We start from the raw sequence: 24,549 nt of genomic DNA on the forward strand, positions 1-24,549 counted from the left end.
AATACATTTATCACTCCACTGAGAATTTATAATTTAATAATATACTTATAATATAAATTAATATATTTAGTATTCAATTTATTGCAAACATAAACATGTCTTATGAATATTTAAAGTTTAAAATAATGATACTCGTAGATTTATTATTATTAATTATATACTTATAAAATATATTAGTACAACTTTAGTTAATAAATTCAAATTAGTTCGACATAAACTTATTATAAATTATTAACTACAAAAATATATAATATGTTATTTTAATACTTGAGTCATATAAATCAATAAAACAATTCATATGAATCCTAATTGTAAATTTTAGCCTGATTTAGGTGTTGTTACTTTTTTTTTATTATTATTAAAACTTTGAATAGGGATCTGTAATATTATATAATTGTGTTGGCGCAAATACAAAGTGAGTTGCTACATTTTCTGTGTCATGGTGGTCATTCTATGTTGCGTGAAAGACTCCGTCGACGTTGATATTTAAATTATTATTACTAGCTACATCATAATTTAATTCGTTATAATATATTATAGTCCCAATACCGCTGCACACCTCACTTGGCCCTTGACGGGCGTGTTTCGTCTTAAAAATAACGTTTGGATTTATGTTTCACGTTATACCAATGCATAATATATCACATTTAAATTTATAGTAATAATTTATTCATGGTTTAATCCGGTGGTAAACTATTTAAGCCGAAAAAAATATTTAATATTCAAACAAAAACACGGTTCTTGAATAATTGGTGTTTTAAATCCAGGAGATTTGCATACATTTTTTTTTTACTAGGTATGCATGGAACAAAGGTGTTATAATATTAATTACGACCCGGATAAATGTTGACTATTTCAACTATGTTGGAAATTTCTTTTTTTTTTACTCCAAAAGAAATGTTTTTTTAACAACAATTGTCATGTTTCGTTTACGATAATGTGAGCAAATAAATTATTGTGTTATTTTTTCTCTTGATTAAAACACTTTCATATAAAATAATATTGTAGATTATTTTATATCCAATTTTATTATAAAATTATATAATATAAATATTTAAAATAAACTATAAAGCCATTATGAGATTTACCTCAACTACTATTATATGATGTACAATGTACATGGCAGAATATAAATGTATTTTTAACGTGCAATAAGTATGATGCGTAGAATTAAAATCGGTATTTTATCAATCGCAATCCTAATGAATAAAAAAAATATTAATACACACAATTATGGTAGGCGATTACTATTATTATAGTGGTAAGCGCTCGCTTGGTGCATTAAAATTATGATTTTTTTATTTTAAATTTAAAAGGATAATTTGATTTAATAATATAATTTAAAGTTATAACTCATTGGCTATTCTGAATTTTAATTTCTCCTTATTTGTTGAATAGAAATGTTTGTTACAGTAGCTAACTTTTTTCATTTTTGTTGATGTTTTAATTATTAATTTGTTGGTTAATAATTTAAATTAAATTTATGTAGTTATATCGATGTATAAAGTTTTTTTTTTTAATTTTATACTCAGTCACGAATCCGAATCAATAATATTATTATAGTAAAATAAAATTGTGTAATGCAGTGTATGCTAATTAAGTATTTTTTACTATTTATTTTTAACTTGTTAAAATATAATATAATCTCATAAAAATGTATAATTTATATACTAATAAAAAAACTAATTTAAATTTATTGCAATAACTAAACCTAATTTTGTTATTAATTATATTATATTTTAAAATACAATTTATATGGTTTTTTTAATTTTAATTCATCGGTTTTAACCAAAATGTACGTATTATTGTATTAAAATTATTATAATATTTAATAATTTATGAGAAAACTACTAATACTAAAATGTAAGATATTAATATTATTTATGTAATATTGATGATAATACTATAATATTATTATAGAACAACATTATTATTATAGTAAGTTTCTTCATATAAATTATTTGTTACGTATCTACTATTATTAATGTATCAACATATTATGTACCTATAGTCGTAATATTTGAACTAAATAGATATTTATGTATTTCAAATTTTGTTAATTTACAAAATCCACTTATAATAGGTATTATATAAAGTTATTACTTTATATATTTTTCCTTAGAACTATTTATTTAATATTTATCATTATTTATTTTATAAAAGTTTTTATCTTAAAATTGGGTTCTTTTTGATACTTCAGATGAGATTCAATGGAGACTTGATACATTTATCCTCATTTTGTGCCCATAGTGATCGATGATTGATGGACTAAGCGGTGATTGTACTGTTATCCTAATAATAATAATAATAAGTTTCGATAGGATAAAAGATAATAATTCATCTATACTATAAATTAATACAATTAAATAGTTGCTTATAGTGCTTATAGTATAGAATAAAACTAAATCGAAATTCCTCGTTATAAATTGTTTTACGGTAGGCCTACTTAATTATTTAGGATTAGGTTTAAAATAATAATAATAATATTAATTTGAAGTATTGTATTGAATAATTAAATAATTACATTTATTTATTGAAAGGAATGTAATATAAAATGTAATCAAACGTATTATAATATATAATAGATATTAGATATTCATAAAATTTAGTTAAATATAATAACTTTAGTTAAACAATTACTAAAATAAAGTTGCAGTTGTTTTAAAAGTGTTTAAGCATAAACTAAATGAAAAGTTTGAGTATAAATCAACTAAAATATAAACTAAATTAAGATGCTATTACAGTTGTTATTTTATTTTGTGAATACACTACCATTATTTTATTAATAATATTTTCGATGAATCATAATTTTACTGATAATACTCGTAATTATACCACAATACTTCACGTTAAAAATGGTTCTTCGCAAAAATAATCTATAACGAGTATTTTAAGTAATACAAAACAATAATAAAACAATATTAAAAACTAGATTTTATTTTGGTATCTCAACTATTTGATAGATTGAAAACAAAAAGTTGTCCGTAACGAATCGTTTCTAATATATTATTAATAATTAAGATCGAAATAAGCTTCGTAACGCCTAAATAATATTTCAATTTATCAGTTAGGCCTGTTATCATATATTATGTACATATTTTGATGAATTTATATTTATATTGTATTTCCTTTTATACTCTACAGGTGGTCGCAGTCATATCCGTGTTTTTTATATGTGTGTCTGTACTGTCGTTTGCATTGAAGACTCATCCTGACTTACGAGTAGCCACACTGAGAAACGTAACCGTACCCAAGGATCGGCCACCAGCCCCGGGTGAGGATCCTCCGATGGAATGGGTACTCAGCAAGGACCGGACTGATCCTCACGAGGCTTTTTTCTATGTAGAACTTGTTTGTAACGTTTGGTTTACATTCGAACTGCTCGCTAGATCTATCGTAAGTACTAAATACATTGCGCTTAATCAAAAAGGATCATCTTAAGCGTTTTGGTATCTTACAAAATAAAAATGTTTTTTTCTTATATATCACAAAATTTGTCAGTCGTTTGACCTGCAGAAGTGAATCTCTTAAACAATGGGTTATTCTGAGTTATATTTAGAACTGTAAAAAAATAAAAAAATTCAGTAATGTAATGTACACAAAAAAAAAATGTTTCGTTTTACATTTTTTGTTAGACATCAATATTCTTTATTATTGTGTAATATAAAATATGTTGGTTATAATCAAATCATAAAACAATATAAAAACGTTTTAAAATATATTACAAAAGTAATAATACACATGACTATATAAAAAGACTATATAATAGTCACGTATTTTAAAATATATATATGTCGTAGACAAATAGTCAAATAATTAAATTTGTATGCAATTTTACTATTCTCTTAGATATTTAACTAAATGCCTATTTCAAGTCAGACAAAATAAATAATAAAAAAGACACATTTTGTATTATTTTATAAATTTAACCGGTCTGTGTTCCATAAAATGCCACCAAAAAATATCACGAAACAACAAGTAATAACTAAAAATTAAAAACAAATTGTAATTATAATAAGTATAGCCTTTTTATTCATTTTTTGAATCGTACTACCACACCTAATTAGCAATTACCTATATTTAATTATAATATTTATGTTTTAATACGATAGGTCGAAGAAAATTAAATTAAAAATATTTCATAATATACCTATACGTATTTTATACACTAATAAAATAATACATAGTTTTTTTTTATATAGGATAGCAATGAATTAATAATAAAATATAATTATTTTTTTTTTAAATAATACAAAGTGTGTCATTTTTTTTAACTATTTGCCTTGGCATTTAGTACAATATCTGATTTTACTATATGTCTATAACATATGTATTTTAAATTTGATCTTAATGTTATGTCAAATATAATAATTATATTATAAAATTTAAAAAACGAACTGTTTAAATTTGAAAAATATCAAAAAAGCAAAATATGGTCACAATAATCAGTTGAATCATAGAACACTGTCATATTATATATATATATATATATATATGTTGGTATTCGTATTTTCAAAAGTGGTTCAAATCCTTAAATCGTTCAAATGGTAGACGATAATAGAGTTTTAATAAGACTATGCTGGGTTAACATTTGAATCGCAACAAAAACGTTTTTTATATCAATAGTTAACCCCAAATCTTAAAAGGACTTAACTTGATTTTCGCTTACCCCAAACTTTAAAATGTCTATATCCTCGTTTGTTCCATTTTCACGTTAAAGTTTCACACGTCAATCGCCAATAACAATTCGCCACATTTACCGTAAAATGTGGTACAGACTACTGCAGGCAATGTGTACAATCGTTTTATAGTAAATGTATTATACCCCAAGGAAATTTAGCATGAAATAAATTCATCTTGCAAATACTCTTTATAACTTAATGGCAACACAACGGGTACTATACGATTAGCTTTCGTTGCATAATATATTACCTATTATAATATACTTTTTCTTGACAAATCTTCAGAAAATCTTTTACAGTTGTGTATAGTTTAATTTCATTTCCGTCGATTCTGAAACCACATATGTGGGATTTGGATAAATCATAGTATTGTTAAATTTCCATAATACATATAGATTATAGAGAAATCCGATAACTGAAATAATTATGAATACTTACTTAATAGCTTTCATATAATATGTTAAGTACAATATGTACAGTTGGCATGGTATGCAATAATATAATTTTATACCCACGTACATTATAATATTCAATAATTTATAATCCTCTTTGAGAATAAAATATCGTATATATCATAACAATATTGCAGTAGTATTATGAGTATTTCCATTATTTGTTCTAAAATAATACATGAAAAGGTAATTGAAAACCTTCACTAGCTGTATTAGTTTGGAAGAAAATTATGTACATAACCTAGTAAAATCGTGACTGGTGGATCACACTGGAATGCACAATTAGAATCAAACAACACAACATAAGCTCTTAATATTAGCTTTTAATTAGAAAATAATATATGGCTATATGAGTAATATTTATAGCAATATCATTGTGAATTAGAAAAAAAACGCACATTAACAATAGGTATAATAATATAGATTTCGTTTCCAAAGCGTGACTAAAAAACTAAATATTTTTAGATACTACAATATTATACCAGACAATAATTAAATTGTAAATTGGTTCATTTATATAACTTATGAATTATTTTATACTCGTATGATTATGGTGACTAAACAATTTATTATTTTATTTAATTACGATTCATACATCATTCAATTTATTATAATTGATACAAATAAAAAGTAAATATTTATTAAGTAATAGAATACATTTTATTAAATCAAAAGTTCGATAAATGATTATCGAAACATAAATTGTTGATTAATATCCTTTATTTTATTATATTATGACAAAAAAAAAAAAAAACCTAAACTGAAACACAGATGATATAATAATACAATGTAACATAATATGCTATTTTTATTCACATTACCCTAAGCGGCCTAAGCTATTGAAATATTGTAAAATATATTGTATTTTTGTATGACACTTATTTCGTAAAATAATATTTTTAAATGAATATTTATATTTTATTTTTTTGAAATTAATAAAAAATATATATATATCATAATATTTATGTAGCCATATGGATAAAAATAGCGACTGTTGGTATTTTTTTTTTATGCATTTTTAAATTTAATATAGAGTTGTCAATTTACGCTCTGTTTTTAAATATTTTTTTCTATATCAATAAATTAGGAACATCTTTTGCAGGAATACTATGGAATATTTGTTTTTAAATTAAAATTAAAAATTATAAAATTCATCTTTTGGAAATGAAAAAAAATTCTGGAAATGTCGTTGATATTCGTTGTACGATAATATACGTTTTCGAAATTCGCACTCGCATGTTATAAATATCATAGACCACAAAACTAAATACGTTAATATTCTATAGACTCCGCAAAAGCTCATTATGTTCATATAATACACGTGTGTGAATCGTTTGATTAACGGTCGCAAAACGCCGCCGTAAAGATGGCGTGGTAAAAATATGTGTTTTGAACGATGTAAACGCGAAGGACAGGATTTTCGTAAGCTCGTAAAGTTCAAAACCAGTATAACGGCCTTTGTAGACGTGGAATAGTGTTTTTGGCTGGATTTCAACGTGGCCGTTGGACTTTGCTCATGGTAAATGATAATAATAAAAAAAAAACGTCAATGACCGTCCGCGCAAGCAATTGCTCGTTCTGCACAATAGCAGTTGAACCCGACTAGAAGCATTAATGGTCGTATATATTTAATATTATTTCTCAACCTCTGCCACCGTTGATGACTATTATTTCGAAGCTCTGTGAACGCGATTTAAGATCCATTTATTTTTATGGCTTATTAAACGCGTCTTATTTCTTGTTGACCGTTTTACGATGTAGATAATATTTGTAAAGTCCCAGAGGGCTTATAATTTTCTTATTAAACAGCGTCCAAAGAAAACTTCAATAAAATACGAAAATAATCCTTAAGTATAGCACGCGATAGAGTCTTAGATAGAAGCGCGTCCTAGTGTTTCACACAGCATCTTATTACAATTAAAAGCGGAATAACCGAAACAGAATGAACGGGTTTCGCATAGTTCACGAGTATGGTCACGTGTTGTACCGCTTTTACCACGCTTGTATTAAGTAGAGCTGAATTTGCTAATAGGGCCATACAAGAAGAAAATTCACAATAACCGCCCGCGTTGCTCTTCCGTTATTTTAAAATATAATTAAATTTATTAGTTTAAACGTATAAATACGTTATTATTTAACTATTATGTCTAACACGAATAATATTGTACGCAATACAAATTTTAAAGGCAAAAAGACGATTTAATTATAAACAATTTTTAACATAATTCTCCTTGGATTTAATGTCTACTCGTTATTTCTCTTTAATCAATTATTATTACTTAACATTTTATCAACAATGTATTTTTGTGAAGTATTTTAAGTCACACGACATAATCGCATTCAGAGGTTTTTTGTAAAAACGTTTAGTATCGACACATTATGGTATAATATTATGCAGTGATGTTTAATCGTACATAAACACATATTTTATATTATTTTATTATTCGAGCTGTAGTATCAATGGTACACCAAAAAAAATTATTTCAACGTAAGATGCGTCTCAATTTTATTCTTTATTGTTAAGTAAATCGTAATTGAAGTTTTTTCGCCTTTTAACCTTACAGTTGATATAGGGGAGCAGCGGGGTAAAAAGTCACGGAGTCATCCACGCTACGAAACTCCTTTTATAAAAATGTCAAATTATATTAAATAATAATATAATATCATATTATAACTATTATATTGTGGAATATTTTTGGTATTGAAAACACTGTATTATTCAGGCAAATATAAAATATAAAATGGACGTAGTAGATGTGAAAAAATGAATAAATAAAAATAATAAAACACTATTGTATTATAAATGTGCTATCTATTTGATAAAATACATCAAATGTAGACAAATATTTAAATATTTAAAAATATGTTGAAAATATTAAAATTAAAATGTTCTATACATTATATTAATTAAGTGATATTTTTTGAGCGATTCCACTTAAAAGTTTTATTTTAGTTCTGGTTTTATAAATTGAAACCATTCTTTTATTTTAACGTGAAATCGCCTAAATGTTTCATTTAATTAATTGCATGTATATAACATTTTAATAATAATATATATTTTTTTAAATATCTTAATACTGATCTATTTTTAGCATATCATAATAAATAGAAAGGAATTTTTTTGATAATGTAGTTAAATTTTTTATTATTAGTTAGTTATTATTTATCGATTTATTTTTCTTGTGCATACAATAAATTATTGTTCTGACGTCCAAAAAGTAACGTTAAATCGACTGTGTTCACAGTTCACATTTTTCACAGGTCGTAATAATATAATATGTACCCTTTAAATGTTTTTAGGAATTGTGTATTTAACTCTAAAATATTAAGAAAAAATAAATATCTACAGTTTTTTGGATTCACTAATGAGCTGTGTCGTTCGCTATTCCACAGGTAACCCCTAACCTTGTGCACTTTGCCAAGTCCCCGGTCAACATTATCGACTTCGTGGCTACACTCAGCTTCTACACGGACACCATGCTGCAAAGCACACTTGCCCACCGTTTCGACAACACCGAAATACTAGAATTTTTTTCTATCATTCGTATCCTGAGGTTGTTCAAGCTAACCAGACACTCGCCCGGGCTGAAAATACTCATACACACGTTCAAGGCATCCGCCAAGGAGCTGACACTGCTTGTATTTTTCTTGGTGTTAGGTATCGTCGTTTTCGCCAGCCTGGTGTACTACGCCGAACGGTTGCAGGTAAATTTTGACAGAATCATATCAGTGTATCATCGTCCCGATATATCGATTAGATAAGTCTATAAAATACTAATCTCCTGCGAAACTCTTTTTCAGGCCAATCCGCAGAACGACTTCAAGAGCATACCAGAAGGATTGTGGTGGGCGATCGTGACCATGACCACGGTTGGATACGGTGACATGGCGCCCAAGACGTACATGGGCATGTTTGTCGGTGCGCTTTGCGCTTTGGCCGGTGTGCTGACCATCGCGCTCCCCGTTCCTGTAATCGTGTCAAACTTTTCCATGTTTTATTCTCACACACAGGTCTGTTTTAACGAAAATACGACTAATAATATAAACAATAAAGTAAAATAAAAAGTATATATTTGTGATGTGTAAGTTAAGCTATAGTATATGGTATGACAGGTAACTGTATAGTTTTAAAATATCGAAGTATTGGAATTGAACCATGAACCATATTATTATTAGGTACATTATTTGAAATGCAAAACCCGTAATTTTAAAATTAATAAACAAATATTATAATATTGAAGCTATTTAATAAATCGAGGTAATGATTTTTTTTTATTTACAATTTTTAGAGGTAATTTCACTGAATTGATAACATAATATTTTGCATTACATCACTTTTTTACTTGTGTATACATAAATACATATATTTTTAAATACAATAATTCATTAAAACTAAAGCTAAAAAAATTTGTTCTGTAGTTTTAAGAAATTATATCTAAACAAGTATCAAAAATTAAGTTTAAAACAAAACTTAAACAAGAATTATAAAGTTTCTAAGCTTTGAACTAGATGGAACCCGGTAATGGTATGATTATAATTATCCTATACTAAAATATTGGACGTTTCGAATAAATACTATTAAATAGTATTTACATGTGATAGCCGATAGGTGTATATTTATATATAATCTGTACTATATAAATAACGAGTTAAATATGATACAATTTTAAAAATATAGAAAAACATTATTAGTATTGTAATAGCAGAAAGAACATTTCAGAAAAGGTGCATCGTCAATACGCGAAACTCAATTGTACTTTTAATGCAACCGTCCAACATACTAACAGAGCTTGATAATCATTTGCGGATACCTATGTAGTATGTTACAAAAGCTTTCTTTCTATTGTTGCAGATGATTTTTTTTTTAAGTCGTATGCTTTTAAAATCATTAAAAGCATCTCAAATCCACCCTTAAATAATAGAAAGTACCGGCACAACTGCTGAATAGCATAGACAGAGACAAGAAGTCACAAAATAATACTTTCTGTAATTTAGCTGTAATACAAAAAGATTTTTTTACGGACAAATGGCGAAAATATTATTATTTATATAATATGCATGTAGGAAAAACACTTAAAGTTTTCTTTGAATTTTTTACTCAAAGATATTATATTTATAAATAATAATTTTAAACAAAATTTAATTTATCTTAAAAGCAAATATATAAAAACTAACTGAAATTAAAAAAAATGATAATAATAATTATAAGAAAACCACTCACAATATTATACATCGAGTATTATGCACTTGTAAGTAGAAAAATTTGTCGGAAATGAAACAAAACTATGTATTTAATTTTAAATATAATTTATGAATTATGTTGTATCTTTTATTTTGTTTTTATATGATAGGTAATGTCAATTTTTTTTCTTTAGGCTCGATCAAAGTTACCCAAAAAAAGGAGAAGAGTACTCCCTGTAGAACAGCCTCGACCAAAACGTTGTGACGCTGTCTGTGCAGGTGTCATGGGTGCTGCTGGGTTGATTGGAAATCGTAGAATGGTCGCCGCCCCTACCCCCGGAGCGATACTCAAAGATACTTTCGTAAATCCAAAATTAGGTAAGTTTTTATAATATTTAGTTTTAATTTATATCATTATTTCCTATAAATTAATATAATTTACTTTTGTCTTAAGTGTAAGATCTTAACAAAGTAGTTAAAATCGATCTTCAAAACGTATCGTTTCAATATTTTATTCTTTATTTTGATTATTTTTAATAATTACAAAAATCCACTATATAATTAATTAAAAAATAAGGATTACGAGTGGTAGATTACCTTCTCGTAGACCGTAATATAAAGCCTCGATAAAGTGATAAAATGATGAATAGTGCAAGGATAAAAAATACTTCTTAATTAAATTTTTTTTTAACTGATGGTAATAATCAATTTAATTATTGATTTATTAAACACAAAATTAGAAAGTTAATAAATATTTAGTTTTCATAAATTAGCCATTATAGATGTTATTGTCGAAAAATACGATATATTAGAACATAAAACGATTGTTAATTTGTATGTATATTGACAATGAAACATGGTAATAAAAGCAACAAAACAATAATATTATTATACATTATTGTGTCTGTATAAGTCTCACATTTTAGCAGCATTTTAGGCAGTAGGACAATTGACACTTCAATCAATTAAACAGATTATTTGCGATTTTAAACAAACTTGAGCGTTTTGATTACGAATATAATGACAACGGTTATAAATAATAATAATAATAATAATAATAATAGTAATATACTAAAACGACATTCAATGAAAATATTATATAGTATGGCTATAGGGAATTCACATCGAGATCGATCCGAAACAAAAACGGTATTCAAATCTACTACGCCGTAGATAAAATGCCATATTATTATTGTCATTTACCAATTAAATCGTACAAAGTCGATTCCGATGTAGCACTAACAGCGTGGGTATATTATTATGATTATCCAAACAATAATTAATATTTGCATGAATATAATATATGTATATATATTATATAATATTATACATTGTGTGAGATGGTAATAGAGAAGAATGAATATAGATAGATATACGTATGCATACTGTACGCCCTTAATGAGATTTGCAAACACGAACAGAAACCGATGACGTAGTTTGGCAAGGAGAGGTAGTAAAACTAGAAATTTCTATTGGACTGGGTAATGTTTTAGAATACGGTCCTTGTTTGCGTTCCAAGCACTGCCGCAGTGTAAATGAACGGTAACAGCTAGGAATACAGGATAACATATTATTATTATTATTGTGAATGGTTACTATGGTACCTCCAATAGAATTTACGTGTCTCAGGTAAATATTGGCAGCCATCTGAAGATGGATGAGGCATACATTAAAATTAGATATCGATATGATGGTAGTTGCAAATAAAACGTGCCAAAATGGTTTCAGAAAACTCAGCACTGACTTTTGTATAGATAACGTTTTTCGAAAGTAAAAGTTTTTACAAATGTCTTGGTATTCACAAAAAATGTAAACCACAAAAAGCAAAAGAATTCTCGGTAAAATATAAAAAAAAATGAGGAAATAAATATGAGCGCCATAGTTATTTTCAGGTGATTATTAAGATGATCGCAATTCCTTAGAATCAATGCATAATAATATACAGTTCGACTAGAGACTGAAACCAAAACGAAAATAAACTTTGAAAATATCGTAAACTTGAAAACATAATAGAATTATTGTAAAATATAAATATTTTAAACAAAAATCAGAACTGATGAATATAGTAGATGTAGGATAGTTAGGGTTTGGATTCCCGGAAATTCCAAAAGGGTCAGTAACGGGATCGTCAGCGGGAATACAATAAATTAAAAAGTATGATTGGATATTACTGTTTTTCTTAATATAAATTATAATAGATACTGCTTTATAATTGTAAGTCAAAATTATATTTAAAAAATGATTTTATTATAATAGATCATCGACGGTATCCTTGCAGCCTGAATAAATAAAAGTCAAATAATAAAACAAATATGTGCAGGAATAAACACATTCATATTATTAATTTTTGATTGATTAAAAAAAAAGTAATTATTTAATTTGTTCTTTACTTATAATTTATATATAGGTAGGGTGTATTTGAAAAATAAATTGAATATCTTATTGAAATAAACCTAATTGAAAGTTAACATAATGATAAATATTAAATAAATAGTATTTACGTTTCTTAAATTGTTCGCTATTTCCGGCTATAGTTGAGAAATGTATGTTAATTACGAAAATTATAAAAAAAACTATTAGTACCGATAGATACATTTTCTGCAAAACATATATTTTGGATTTTGAAGGACCTACATTTTTAAACTCAACATTAAGATGAAAGGTATCAGAGCACCATTGTGTTTTCTTTATCCAAACTACGTGCAGCATATTATCAAATTTTTGTTCGGAAAAACTATTGTCGTGTTTTTAATTTTAATTTTAGTAGAGTAAATTGATCTATAATCAAACTTGGAAGCTAGATGATGATAAGTTCCATTTTTTATCGATATTTTAAAGCAATTTAATACTGTTACTCGATTGGTAGCGCTAATATTCTATGAGCAAATAACGATATATTTACTATCGAATAATAATACGTTGTAAACGCAAACGCAGTGATAAAATGCTTGAGATTTCAAATCCATCATTTTCTTTTTTTTTCGAAGTACAGGTCGATAAAATACACGTAGTTGTGGTTTCATACTGTCACATACTGCTGTCGTTAGCGGTTTCTCATCATCTGTCGCCCCTTTTGCGATGTATACGACCGACCGATCGGTAGAAACTCTTCGCATGTCATTCGGTGGCCGCGATTTGAACAAAAAACATTTTAACACACGTACCACTTAATCGAATCGCGAGCCTTGTGGCGTGATAAATCTCGACAGGTTTTACAAGATAGTGGATATCGTTAGAAATATCTGACTGTTTTATTTGAGAGACGATATTTCATTTCATCGAACACACATTATATTATATTCCTGTTCAATGAATTTACGATTTAACAAACACAGTATGTCAGTGTGTAGTACGCGTACATACATCCCTTCTCTCTTACTATATAAATATTATAAAAAATATTATATATAAAAGTAAATGTATTTATATTTCTACCCGTACTCGTACACGCAAGTAACCATAGTCTCATCTCGATTATTTTTCAATTTTCTATCAATTGACTAACACACCCTTTATTTTTACAATAATATAATATTAATGCGCTGTAGTGCGTTACAGATCGTTTTTTTTTTATTTCAATTGTATCGAAATAATGATGCATATTATTGATTATTAAATTATTATATTAAGTCCCGAGGTAAAATGTTGTATTCATGACAACCAGAGCGTTTTTAAATACCGCCTTTATTTTTATTATGTATATTTCAATTGAAACGTTGGATCCGAACAATTTCAACTTTTTAATAAGACGTTTTATAAAAGTGGAGATGCTCTTTTGATATCTACGGAAGTTTCAAAACAATTTTCGCTGTTCATGAAGATTATTTTATTCAACTTTTATAATACAAATCTGTCGAGTTTCATAGATTGGATTTCTCGTTTTTAATAACAAAAAAAAAAAATGATGTACATATTATTATTATTTCTGTAAACTAATTTTAGTTGTTTTGACGTACCTAATTATATTTATGTTTATATATAAAACAGTAACTATCAAAAGAAGTAAAAATTCTGTTTTACAGTGATTTGTTTTCGAAATAGGCTAATCAACTACGAATACATTTGAATTCAATACGTTTATGTTATAGAATAGTATGCTGTTATAATTGAATATGTATATTATAGTTATATATATATTAGGGGGGGTTGGGGTAAAATAATAGATACAATACACAAACGAAACGCTTCAAGTGTTTTTTTTTTACATTTGTTACCTACAACATTAAACCATTTTTACTGTTGAATTAATTATATAAAAAAACGAAAATTTTGTCCATATATACATAATACATAGGTAGAAAACCTTGATAATAAACAATTATAAAATAATATATATGTAACTTAAATAATTTTTCTCTGCTAAAGTAGTACAAAAAAATCATATCCTTGGCAATTGTACTTTATACATTATTTATTAAATGAATAATAAAATATGAGTTAAAATTGTTATTCGCATGGAGTATGACATTTTATTAAAATTATTTTTAGAGACATCTGCCATTACTATTCATATACAAATTAAAATACGAAGCTGTATTAAATTGACGTTTTTATTTCTAATAACGCTTATTTAAATAAAAATAAATATTTTATATTATACTATAGCTGAATAGCTGATTCATAAACGTCGTATTATTCGGTAATTTTTTTTTTTAGTGACATATAAATAAAACACAAATAAATAGAAGCATCAACTTATAAGTTAGGTAACATAACCTATATGAACCTATATATTATTTAGCTTCGATAGCTTTTCTGATGTTTGAGATTACCAAAAACCGACAAACGCATAATAATTTATATGTATTTGAATATATCTACCTTTGCCCACTTATAAAATATTTGTCACATTTTCAATTAAACTGTACATACATTTTACATGTTATCTATACGAAAACAGTAACAAAAACTCGGTAAATATTTAATTTATGGTGTTGTAAAGATATACATTGTTATAATAATAGTTACATAAATTGTATACTTAATTTTATTCCGATCATTCAAGTTCAACAATATATTCATAAAATGTCACCTTTTTTGATTATTAATTCGCACACAATATTATACTATGAATATTCATGATCCCATTTTAGTATTTTACACCATAAAACATACTTTATTATAATAATATGTGCATAATACATAAGGTTTCATTATTTTTTTTCCCCAATCAAATAAAAAGAGTGGGTATTAAAAATCAAATGGCCAAGTCAAAAGAAAATAATAATACAATTCAAATCTACATTCAGGTATGTCAATCCAATTTTGGTTTAAACATTATACGATAAACGATAGGAATATAAAATCCAAGTCAATATCTAAGGTCACAATATATAACAGTAGTAATCTCAATGTATTTTATATTTTAAACGTCTGATATCCGATCTCGTTCCGTTTTATTTAGGAGCCTTTAAATATAAATATATATAATATAATATGTATAATCCTTGAAAGGCAGAACATGTACTATACTAATAATTATCGATAAATTGAGAAAAATAGTATACAACCTATTACATTTTTTTTTTTCGAAAATTATTTATCATTAGATTGCGTATATTCACTGAGCATATTGCACTCGTGTAACTGAGAAATTAACTTCCCTATAATATTGTTATATGGCTGCCAATAGTGGCATTATATTATCACAACGAATGCAACTATTATTGATTCATTTAAAGGAAAATCCCTGAACATGGCATAAATAGTACCTTTGAAACCAAATAGAGACAGTTTATCGCTGAAGTCTATTATTATTTTAATTGGTAATAACTAATAATAACATAATAATGCATACTTTGATAAAGGTATTTTATCGTTAATAATAATTAATATGAATACTCCATAACACAAGAGAATATTAAAAATATGATTTGAAAAAAATTACATAAACCGTCGCATAGCAATTTTATATTCGAATCCACTGATAATAACTTAATATAATTTTAATTCTTAACCTATTAAGTAAAAATCATCCACACGATATTAAGAGTGGTTATGGTTTGATGAAAGCGATAAGGCTGCGTCATAAAATTAAAGAATTTCGGGTAACTTTCATTTTCCTAAAATTTGGTCGTATGTTTACTGTTATAAGAATGACTCTATATGCACTTATATATTTATATCATGTACATTTTTGATGGCGTACATTGAAAACACGTAAAAAGGAATATTATATTTGGTACAATGTCATGATTTATGAATTTATAGACAGACGCTGCGTTCAACTATGGAATTCGTGACGTTAACTGTAGAACTATAAGGGTGCTCCCTTAACGCCACTACATGATTTGTGCCCGTGGTCTTAGCAAACCATGACAATAATAATAACAATGTTACTATGATACGGATTTCTGATCATGAATCATACACTGGTGTGATATTGTGATATATATATGTTTTGTGTAGAAGCCGAATAAATTTAAAATAGATATGTTATATCTGTGACTACATTGCAGTCAAAACTGCATACTATACGGTTCACATTAGTTCATGAATAATCCATGTGCATATTTTATACTTCGAATACAACACACGTTTGCAATACTTTATGGGCTTCGCGAATATATATTGGCTGCACAGGACACGACTCGAAACTGCATAGTTTTGAGAATTCAAAGTATTTATAATAAGCAGTCGGCTGCCACGCGTCATCGGTACTCGAATAATAATACAATAAAGTTATTGTGGCGCGTCCCACTAACTTAGGTACATTGTACGGCACGTGCTGTAAGTTTTTGAAACGTAAAGTGTATGCACCGTCGTATACACTGTATATTAATAATATATTATAGGCAATGGCGTTCTCGATAATATCAGAGGGAGAGAGAACGATTGTTTTTACAATCACCTATACCCCCTCTCATTGTAATAACATTGATGGAACGTGGATAACTTTTCAATACAACAACACGTATATATATCATTTTTATCGTTCCATATATTCGATCATAAATTGTACTATTATCATTCATACATTTACAAATGTACATGCATTTGTATTATTTACAGCTCACAATATTCAATTATTATGAACTTTTTCTTAGAACATAAATAATAAATAGATAAATAAATAAAAAAAATGTTTATTAGTTACCAAAAAATAAACATAATTTTCAACTTCAGCAAGTGCACGAATCCAATAATAATCCAATTTTATCAAAAATACATACTTTAGCTAAATTGTTTAGAATAAAAAAAAAGTATTTTTAATTATTTTATATAATATAGTCCATATTTATAACATACCCCCTCCCCTGTCCTCTCCGAAAAAAAACACACACACACAAACATAACGTTAAAGAGTATATACCTATATAAGTTCATCGTTCTAAGACTATTCTATTTCCACCGGACTTTATGCCACACACGGTTTACGCGTGTTCAAAACGATAAGAAAAAAGTAAAAACGACTCCGAAACTCTTCTTATCCGTGTACACTCTTCAAGTGCGGTATAAGAGCACGTGAAAATGAAAAAATCGCACAAATGACGTTATTCCAATAACACGATCATCGAAACGACCAAGAGTAGACTGCGCAATAGCGACGATGATACTACGATATATTTGATGATTTATATATATATATATTTTTTTTTTTATTACACACGTCCGAGATCGAGATACTTTGAACCGTATTTTTATTTCTTGCATTTTACGCGCACGTTTCCGACATAATATAAACGCACTTCTCGCGGTAATGATTTTTTCGGTCTCTCGTCGCTACTACGAAGTACTGTAATAATAATAATATAATACATATATACATATTTATGCATTATGATATGCCCCGTTATTACTTGTACTCAAAAGTATTTACTACAAGTTGTACTTATATATGCATACCCATACAGTATATTGCATTTCGTTAGAAAGAAATAAAGGGTGAAAAAAAAACGTTGTAATAATAATACATCCTTCGAATTTGGAGGTCGGAATTTTCAAATTAAACTGTCGACTTTGTCACGAAGAGTCAAAAATCGAGTTCGCTTAATAAATAATAAGCCAGAAACACACAATACGTAATATGTCGTGCACTGGTGCCGTACTATAGAATTCACTTTGTCGCGTTCAGGACGTTCAGTGTCGATGAGATCGTCCCATGCCCAATATAGGATTTATCATACAAATTGAAAATAACTTAAAATTAATTTATAAGATTTGCCAATCAATATTTTGATTTTAAAAAATTCTTCAAAAAATTATTGTCAGACTTACGCCCATTATGTTGGCCAAACCACAGAAATATTAATATAAATAATAGAAAAAATAATCATAATATTCATTTTAAAGGTTTGCATATTATTATTTGTTTATTACTATTATTATGGGATACGCACGAAATAAGAAATAAAATAATTCAAAATATTATATTGTTAGATATCTATAATTTAATATAACATCATTTTTTTCTAGAAATCTTATAATAAAAAAGAAATATGATTTGTAAGTAATTCTGAACATAACTTTTATATTGAGGTCTGGGGTACAGCACTGATATAGAAAACTTACACGAAAAAAAAGGACAAACGCAATGAAACGAAATAAAATATTTTCATCACTATAATATTTATCATGTTGTACCCACAAAATACACTATAGTACATCGACACATATAAATTATTATTCAATCATAAAACAGATTATTTTTTTCTTGTATAGACTTTAAACATTATAAAATGTTTTCTCGAGATTTGACGAGTCGACATAAGAAAGAAAAAATGCTGACTTCAAAAACATATACCTTAACGTAATTAAATTTTGTAAATAATCTTTAAAGTATAACAAATCATTCCAATTGTATATGAATAATATACAATAATCAATAAGAACTTTCATCTGACGTGAAAATATGATTATATTTTTGTATGTGGGTGTGTGAGAGGGGATATGGGGCTTAATAATTATTTAAACATGTTAAGGACCCGGAAATGTATGACATGTACTTGCGCATTCGCCAAATGGTTTTTGGAACATTCTCCAATTTTTCAACGATTATAAAAAACAGAAATATAATAGTCTTCCTTTTTTCCGATATTCGATGCGGTCTTCTTCTCACGAGTAGCTCATCCAAGCATGAAATCGCTGAGATCGAAAACGTACTGAGACTCAATATATATATATGGAACCCGTTAATATGGTTTTCCGAAAAAATACATACCTACCTATAATCTTCTACGCCGTTTTTTGCCTCTAGCCTTTTTTTATTTTTCTAGTCAACTAAATAATATTGCACAGTTATCACAAGTAGTCACACTTGATAAATAACGTTTAATAATTATCCATAATATGTCTTACCCGAGGAATCCACTACGATTATATACTACAGCCTGCAGGATATGCTTTTCTTCTTTCATAATATTATATCTGTAACTTTTAAGTAGTTTATAGTTATATGATTTTATTCTTCACTGAGCGATTTACATGGCAATATTTTCTAATTGTAACTCATAATGACAGTTTATTATAATGAACTACCAAACAACAATCACCTCAGATGAGTTATAATATACGAATATAATAATTATTACTTATATCATATCGACCGTTCCCTAGCATAACCAGCTAGGGGCATCATTTCAACTTTGTGAAACGTATGCTAAAAACAAAGCAGGCCAATATATTATAATACATTATAGTTATTACAAAGAAAATTTTTCTCGCAAAGCTTAAACATTTAATTTTTCATCAATATAATGATTTAATATAATATCATTATTGTATAATATATATCTAATAATCCCAGGTTAATGCCTATCTACATTATTTTATTTTAAATTTAATTATTTAAATTTTATAGACAGTATGAAAAATAAAACAAACATTATTCTGTATGAAGAAAGTCAGCATTTATATAGTCAAATACAAGGGTCGGCAACCTTTTTACCTACACGGACCATAATTTTTTTCAGTTTTTCATTTAGGACCGCGTACAAAATTAAAATATTAAAAAATATAATTTATTATATATATACGGAGTGTCTCACGAAGATCTGACAAATGAAATAACTTTTGTTCTAATCAATATTTAAAAAAAAAAGTTTTTAAATATAATTCATAGACACTTGCGCTACATTTTTTATTTTTTATTTTTAATACTGAAAATAAACTAAAAATTGATAAAAAAATTTTCAAAATAGCCAATTTGCAAATCTGATTTTTAAAAAAATTTAGATGGTAAAAACATTTTTTTAAGTTTAGTGGCTGATTTTTACAATTTTTTTAAATATCAATATTCTCGTTAAGTAAATTACGATCTAGTTTATGTAAAACAATAAAAAAATAGTTAGATTTTAACATGCACCTATTTAAAAATGTTTTTAAAAAAAATTGCACATTGTTATATAATAGTCATGATTAAATTTTATTTATATCAATTTAAGATATAATATTGAAATTTTAAACACCATGAAATATAATTGGAGGGCCGCGGGTTGCCGGTGCCTGTCAAATACATTAAATATGTCAAAAAAGTGTTCATTAACACCCACTACAACTTATGCCCAAAGATGTCGGATGCTTGAGACCAATTATATATAAAAAAGAATAATTTTTACCCGGCGCAGAAAAATATAGTCAGGTCAAATTGGATATTGATAAATTTTAGGTATACATACGCATACCTTGCAATACCCCAAATGACGCCCCTGAGCATAAAACAGCATAAAATCGTATCTAAACTATCTATTCGTATTGCAGATTAAATTATCATAGTTCTGTAACTTACTAGAATAATAATCATAAGTCATTGTTATTATATGACGTACGACTAACATTTTAATTGTTATCTACAATTTGACGAGTATCTAAATATAATCGTATCGTTATATTATAATCTATAATACTTACAATTTAAAAACAAGAAAACAATGTGTTTATAGTTTATAGTTTATACCGGCAACATGTTTTACTGACATCATTGTAATATGCAGATGAACCGTATATAATAAAATAAAAGCGAATAAATTAGATACAATAATACATATTTTATACTTTTAAACTACGAGTATAGTACATAAACATTAAACGCTACTCTGATTAAAGTAGTTAGTATGACAAAATGTTAGCATTAAACTTAAAATATTATGAATAAATATTAATTTTTAAACTGTATTATATTTTTGGTACTCATTCACTTGTTATTAACCGTAGTAATTTCAAACTTTAGAAAAAAAAGAGAAAGTATAACTAAAATAAATTAAAATACTGCAAGTATAAAAGTTTTTTAATATTCTTAATGTTCACTGTGAAAAAAAAAAATATTTAATTACTGAAATGCATACGATAATTTTGTAATTTTTAAATAAATTAAAAATATAATATATATTATATCTTAAAAATTTAAGTACAACACTTTTTTTTTTGTAAATGTTTTGCTATGTATAACTGACTGTACTTCCCTTAAATACTTGTCAGATTATATTTTTTTTTTATTCAACTTAATGACAAAGGACATCTCTTTCCGTACCACAACAGAAACTATGAAAATAGTTTATGGTATTTTTATACATATTAATAGAAAAAACACGTTAATGCAATAATAGTATAATATATTCATTAAACGCGTTATAAATTATTATATTATTATATTAACGCATTTCCATTTATACGTCACAAGATGACTCGATAAATGTCGTATATTGCCCGTGAAGAATTTTTTATTGTAGTTTTTTTTTGTTTTTGCTAACCAAAAAAAAAACAATTGGAGCACGAACCTAATTAATATAATATGAATATGGTTTCGATAACTTTTGTGGTTTCCGACATTACGGAGTACTAACAAACGCGTAATAACTTTTTATTCCATTTATAGATATTGTGAATACTCGTAAATAAAAACTGTTTTTTGTGCGTATGTTTTCATATTATTTATTCATAATTAAAATATTTGTGTCTTCCCTTCCTTAAGAGTTGTAACTTTGTAAGTATATTAAATTGATCATTATTCATTAAATTTCTATTTTTAAATCACAATCTACCTGTAGTTTAAATTTAAAATTTATTCAAGTTTACATTTTTGTCATATGTCGATGACCATATTATATTTAATATTACTAAAGGTTCGTAATAATCATTATTCATTAATTAAATCAAAATCGTCTATTTTTTTAAAGTGAAAAATAGTATAATATATTAAATAAATTATAAAACAGAACTTGAAAATGTATTAGCTGGCGACACGTCTTATGGCACTACTATACATTTGTTATTAACGAATATTATAATGGGTAGGTACTTATAATAATGTAATGTGTGTATTATTATTATTGTACAATAACAGTATATTATTGTATTGATAGAAAATTAAGATTAAGCGAACGAATTTTATCTCAATTGTTTTGTTATAAATAAACATACCGCTAACAAGGATATATTTATTTCCGGTTAAGCTGAAAAAAAAACATACAAAAATAGATAATATTATTTTATATTTAAATTAATGCGAGTTTAGTAAGTAATAACTAATAAGCATAATAATATGTAACATATTAGCCAAGCATAATTTATTTTGGCATTCACTTCATAAAAATTACCAATAGGTATACCCGCAAACCCAAGTAATTATACTATATTATTAGCGTAATACGTGTAATAAATTGTAATGCTGTACCATTAAGCGTGCTTATAAGTATAAAAAGCTTAACTATAGTTACTGGTGTAGTTTTGCCATTCGATGATACGTATATACTGGATATGGATACACCGATTAGCATCGAAACATATGTCGGCATGTACGCAATCGCCAATATATTCTCACTCAAAATATCGAGTTGATTTTTAAATCCTACGAATGTATAGTGTAATACCACTGTTTAATCCTAAATTATATGGTTACCGTGCGTTCCTTTTTAACCGGGTTTGTTTGACAAAATTCCAACGGTATCGCTTTTTTTCTAAAACACACATATATATAATATACTTGATATTTAGCATAATAATATAATATTTTTGATGGTAATATTACGGGTGTGACTACATCTTGTGGCCTCTGAAGTGAAACTCGCATTTTACATATTACCATGTTAAATCTTTTACAAAATATTAAAGAATAAAATAATATCTACATACATTAATACATTATATCATTATAATTAGTTTCATTATTAATTGTCATTAAATGATAGAGATACTATCATAACAAATATCTATGTGATGTGTTTATCTAGACAGAAACTGATTATTATTACACAATAAGTTACAACGATCGTCCTGATCGACCAGATCGCACCGACTCACAATGTAGGTATCAATTGTTTATAAATTCATTAATACTGTACGATTTTGAATTGTGACTTTCCCGGATAACTGGTTTTTTGAGTTTAAATTAAAAAAAAATTTATTGTTTAAAAATAAATTTAAAAATATAAAACTAAAGATAAGGCTGAGCCCTCTGAATGACTGGATACTGAAGCACCACAATACAAATCTCGTTACGTTGTAGTGATATAACTACAATATTTATATTTTATACGTTGTTATTATAATAATATGGTCGTGCCGACCGTTGGCTCATGTAGACGGACGGCTTTATTGCAAATGTTATTGGGGGCTGGTGGGACATTAGCATTTTTATAACCCCGTGAGTCGTAAAAACTAACTTACCCCCATCCGGCCACCTAACGCTCACGCAACTAGCGGAGACGCGTGACGTAGACGTATTTCATATAACGCGCTCGCTCGCTATTACAATAATAATTCGTCAGAAAGGTTTCCCGTGTAGCTTTCAAAATATTATTTATATATTATATAGCACGTGCACGCGCGCGTGTTGTGTGTGTATGTTTCCCGCGCGGATGTGCTGCCGTATGCGCGTGCGCAAAAATAACATTATAATCGCATAATATGACGTTATATACCTGTATATTATATAATAGTGTTCAACTAAAATGCTCACTTTATACGGTTTTTTTCGTTTAAAAAAAAAAAAAAAATACTTTATAACAACTGAGTCAACTGACACACTGATTTTCCTCGTTTCACCACCCATCAAAGTTCATTGGTTGGTTGTGTGCGACAGTCGATTCGCTTGCTTTGCTCGATGAGCTAAAATGTTTAAGTTGTTTGAAAAGCCTCTGTTCCTTTAAAATTGCTTTTGGCGTACAATACCTCTTTGATTTTGCATCTGTCTACGTCGTTCCTACGCTCTTCCTTCTTTTCCTTAAATATTGGCGTAATGGTCTCGGCAGTTCCGACGAAATCCCCAAATACAAAGCGATACCATCTGTCGCCCCATC

At 27.0% G+C, this 24,549-nt stretch overlaps 1 protein-coding gene across 4 annotated transcripts in view; it reads left to right on the forward strand.

Annotated features, from left to right (window-relative positions):
* Positions 1-24,549, forward strand: part of LOC132929817 (potassium voltage-gated channel protein Shaw-like) — a 188,092-nt gene that overhangs the window by 157,821 nt on the left and 5,722 nt on the right. For all 4 annotated transcript variants that reach the window (XM_060995400.1, XM_060995403.1, XM_060995401.1 and 1 more), the window contains 4 exons: positions 3,145-3,396; positions 8,528-8,839; positions 8,936-9,145; positions 10,510-10,693. In XM_060995400.1, the coding sequence (XP_060851383.1) occupies positions 3,145-3,396; positions 8,528-8,839; positions 8,936-9,145; positions 10,510-10,693 (958 nt within the window). The remainder of the gene's footprint in view (positions 1-3,144; positions 3,397-8,527; positions 8,840-8,935; positions 9,146-10,509; positions 10,694-24,549) is intronic.

Source organism: Rhopalosiphum padi, chromosome 4, assembly GCF_020882245.1.
Source record: "Rhopalosiphum padi isolate XX-2018 chromosome 4, ASM2088224v1, whole genome shotgun sequence".
In the NCBI taxonomy this organism is placed as follows: domain Eukaryota; kingdom Metazoa; phylum Arthropoda; class Insecta; order Hemiptera; family Aphididae; genus Rhopalosiphum; species Rhopalosiphum padi.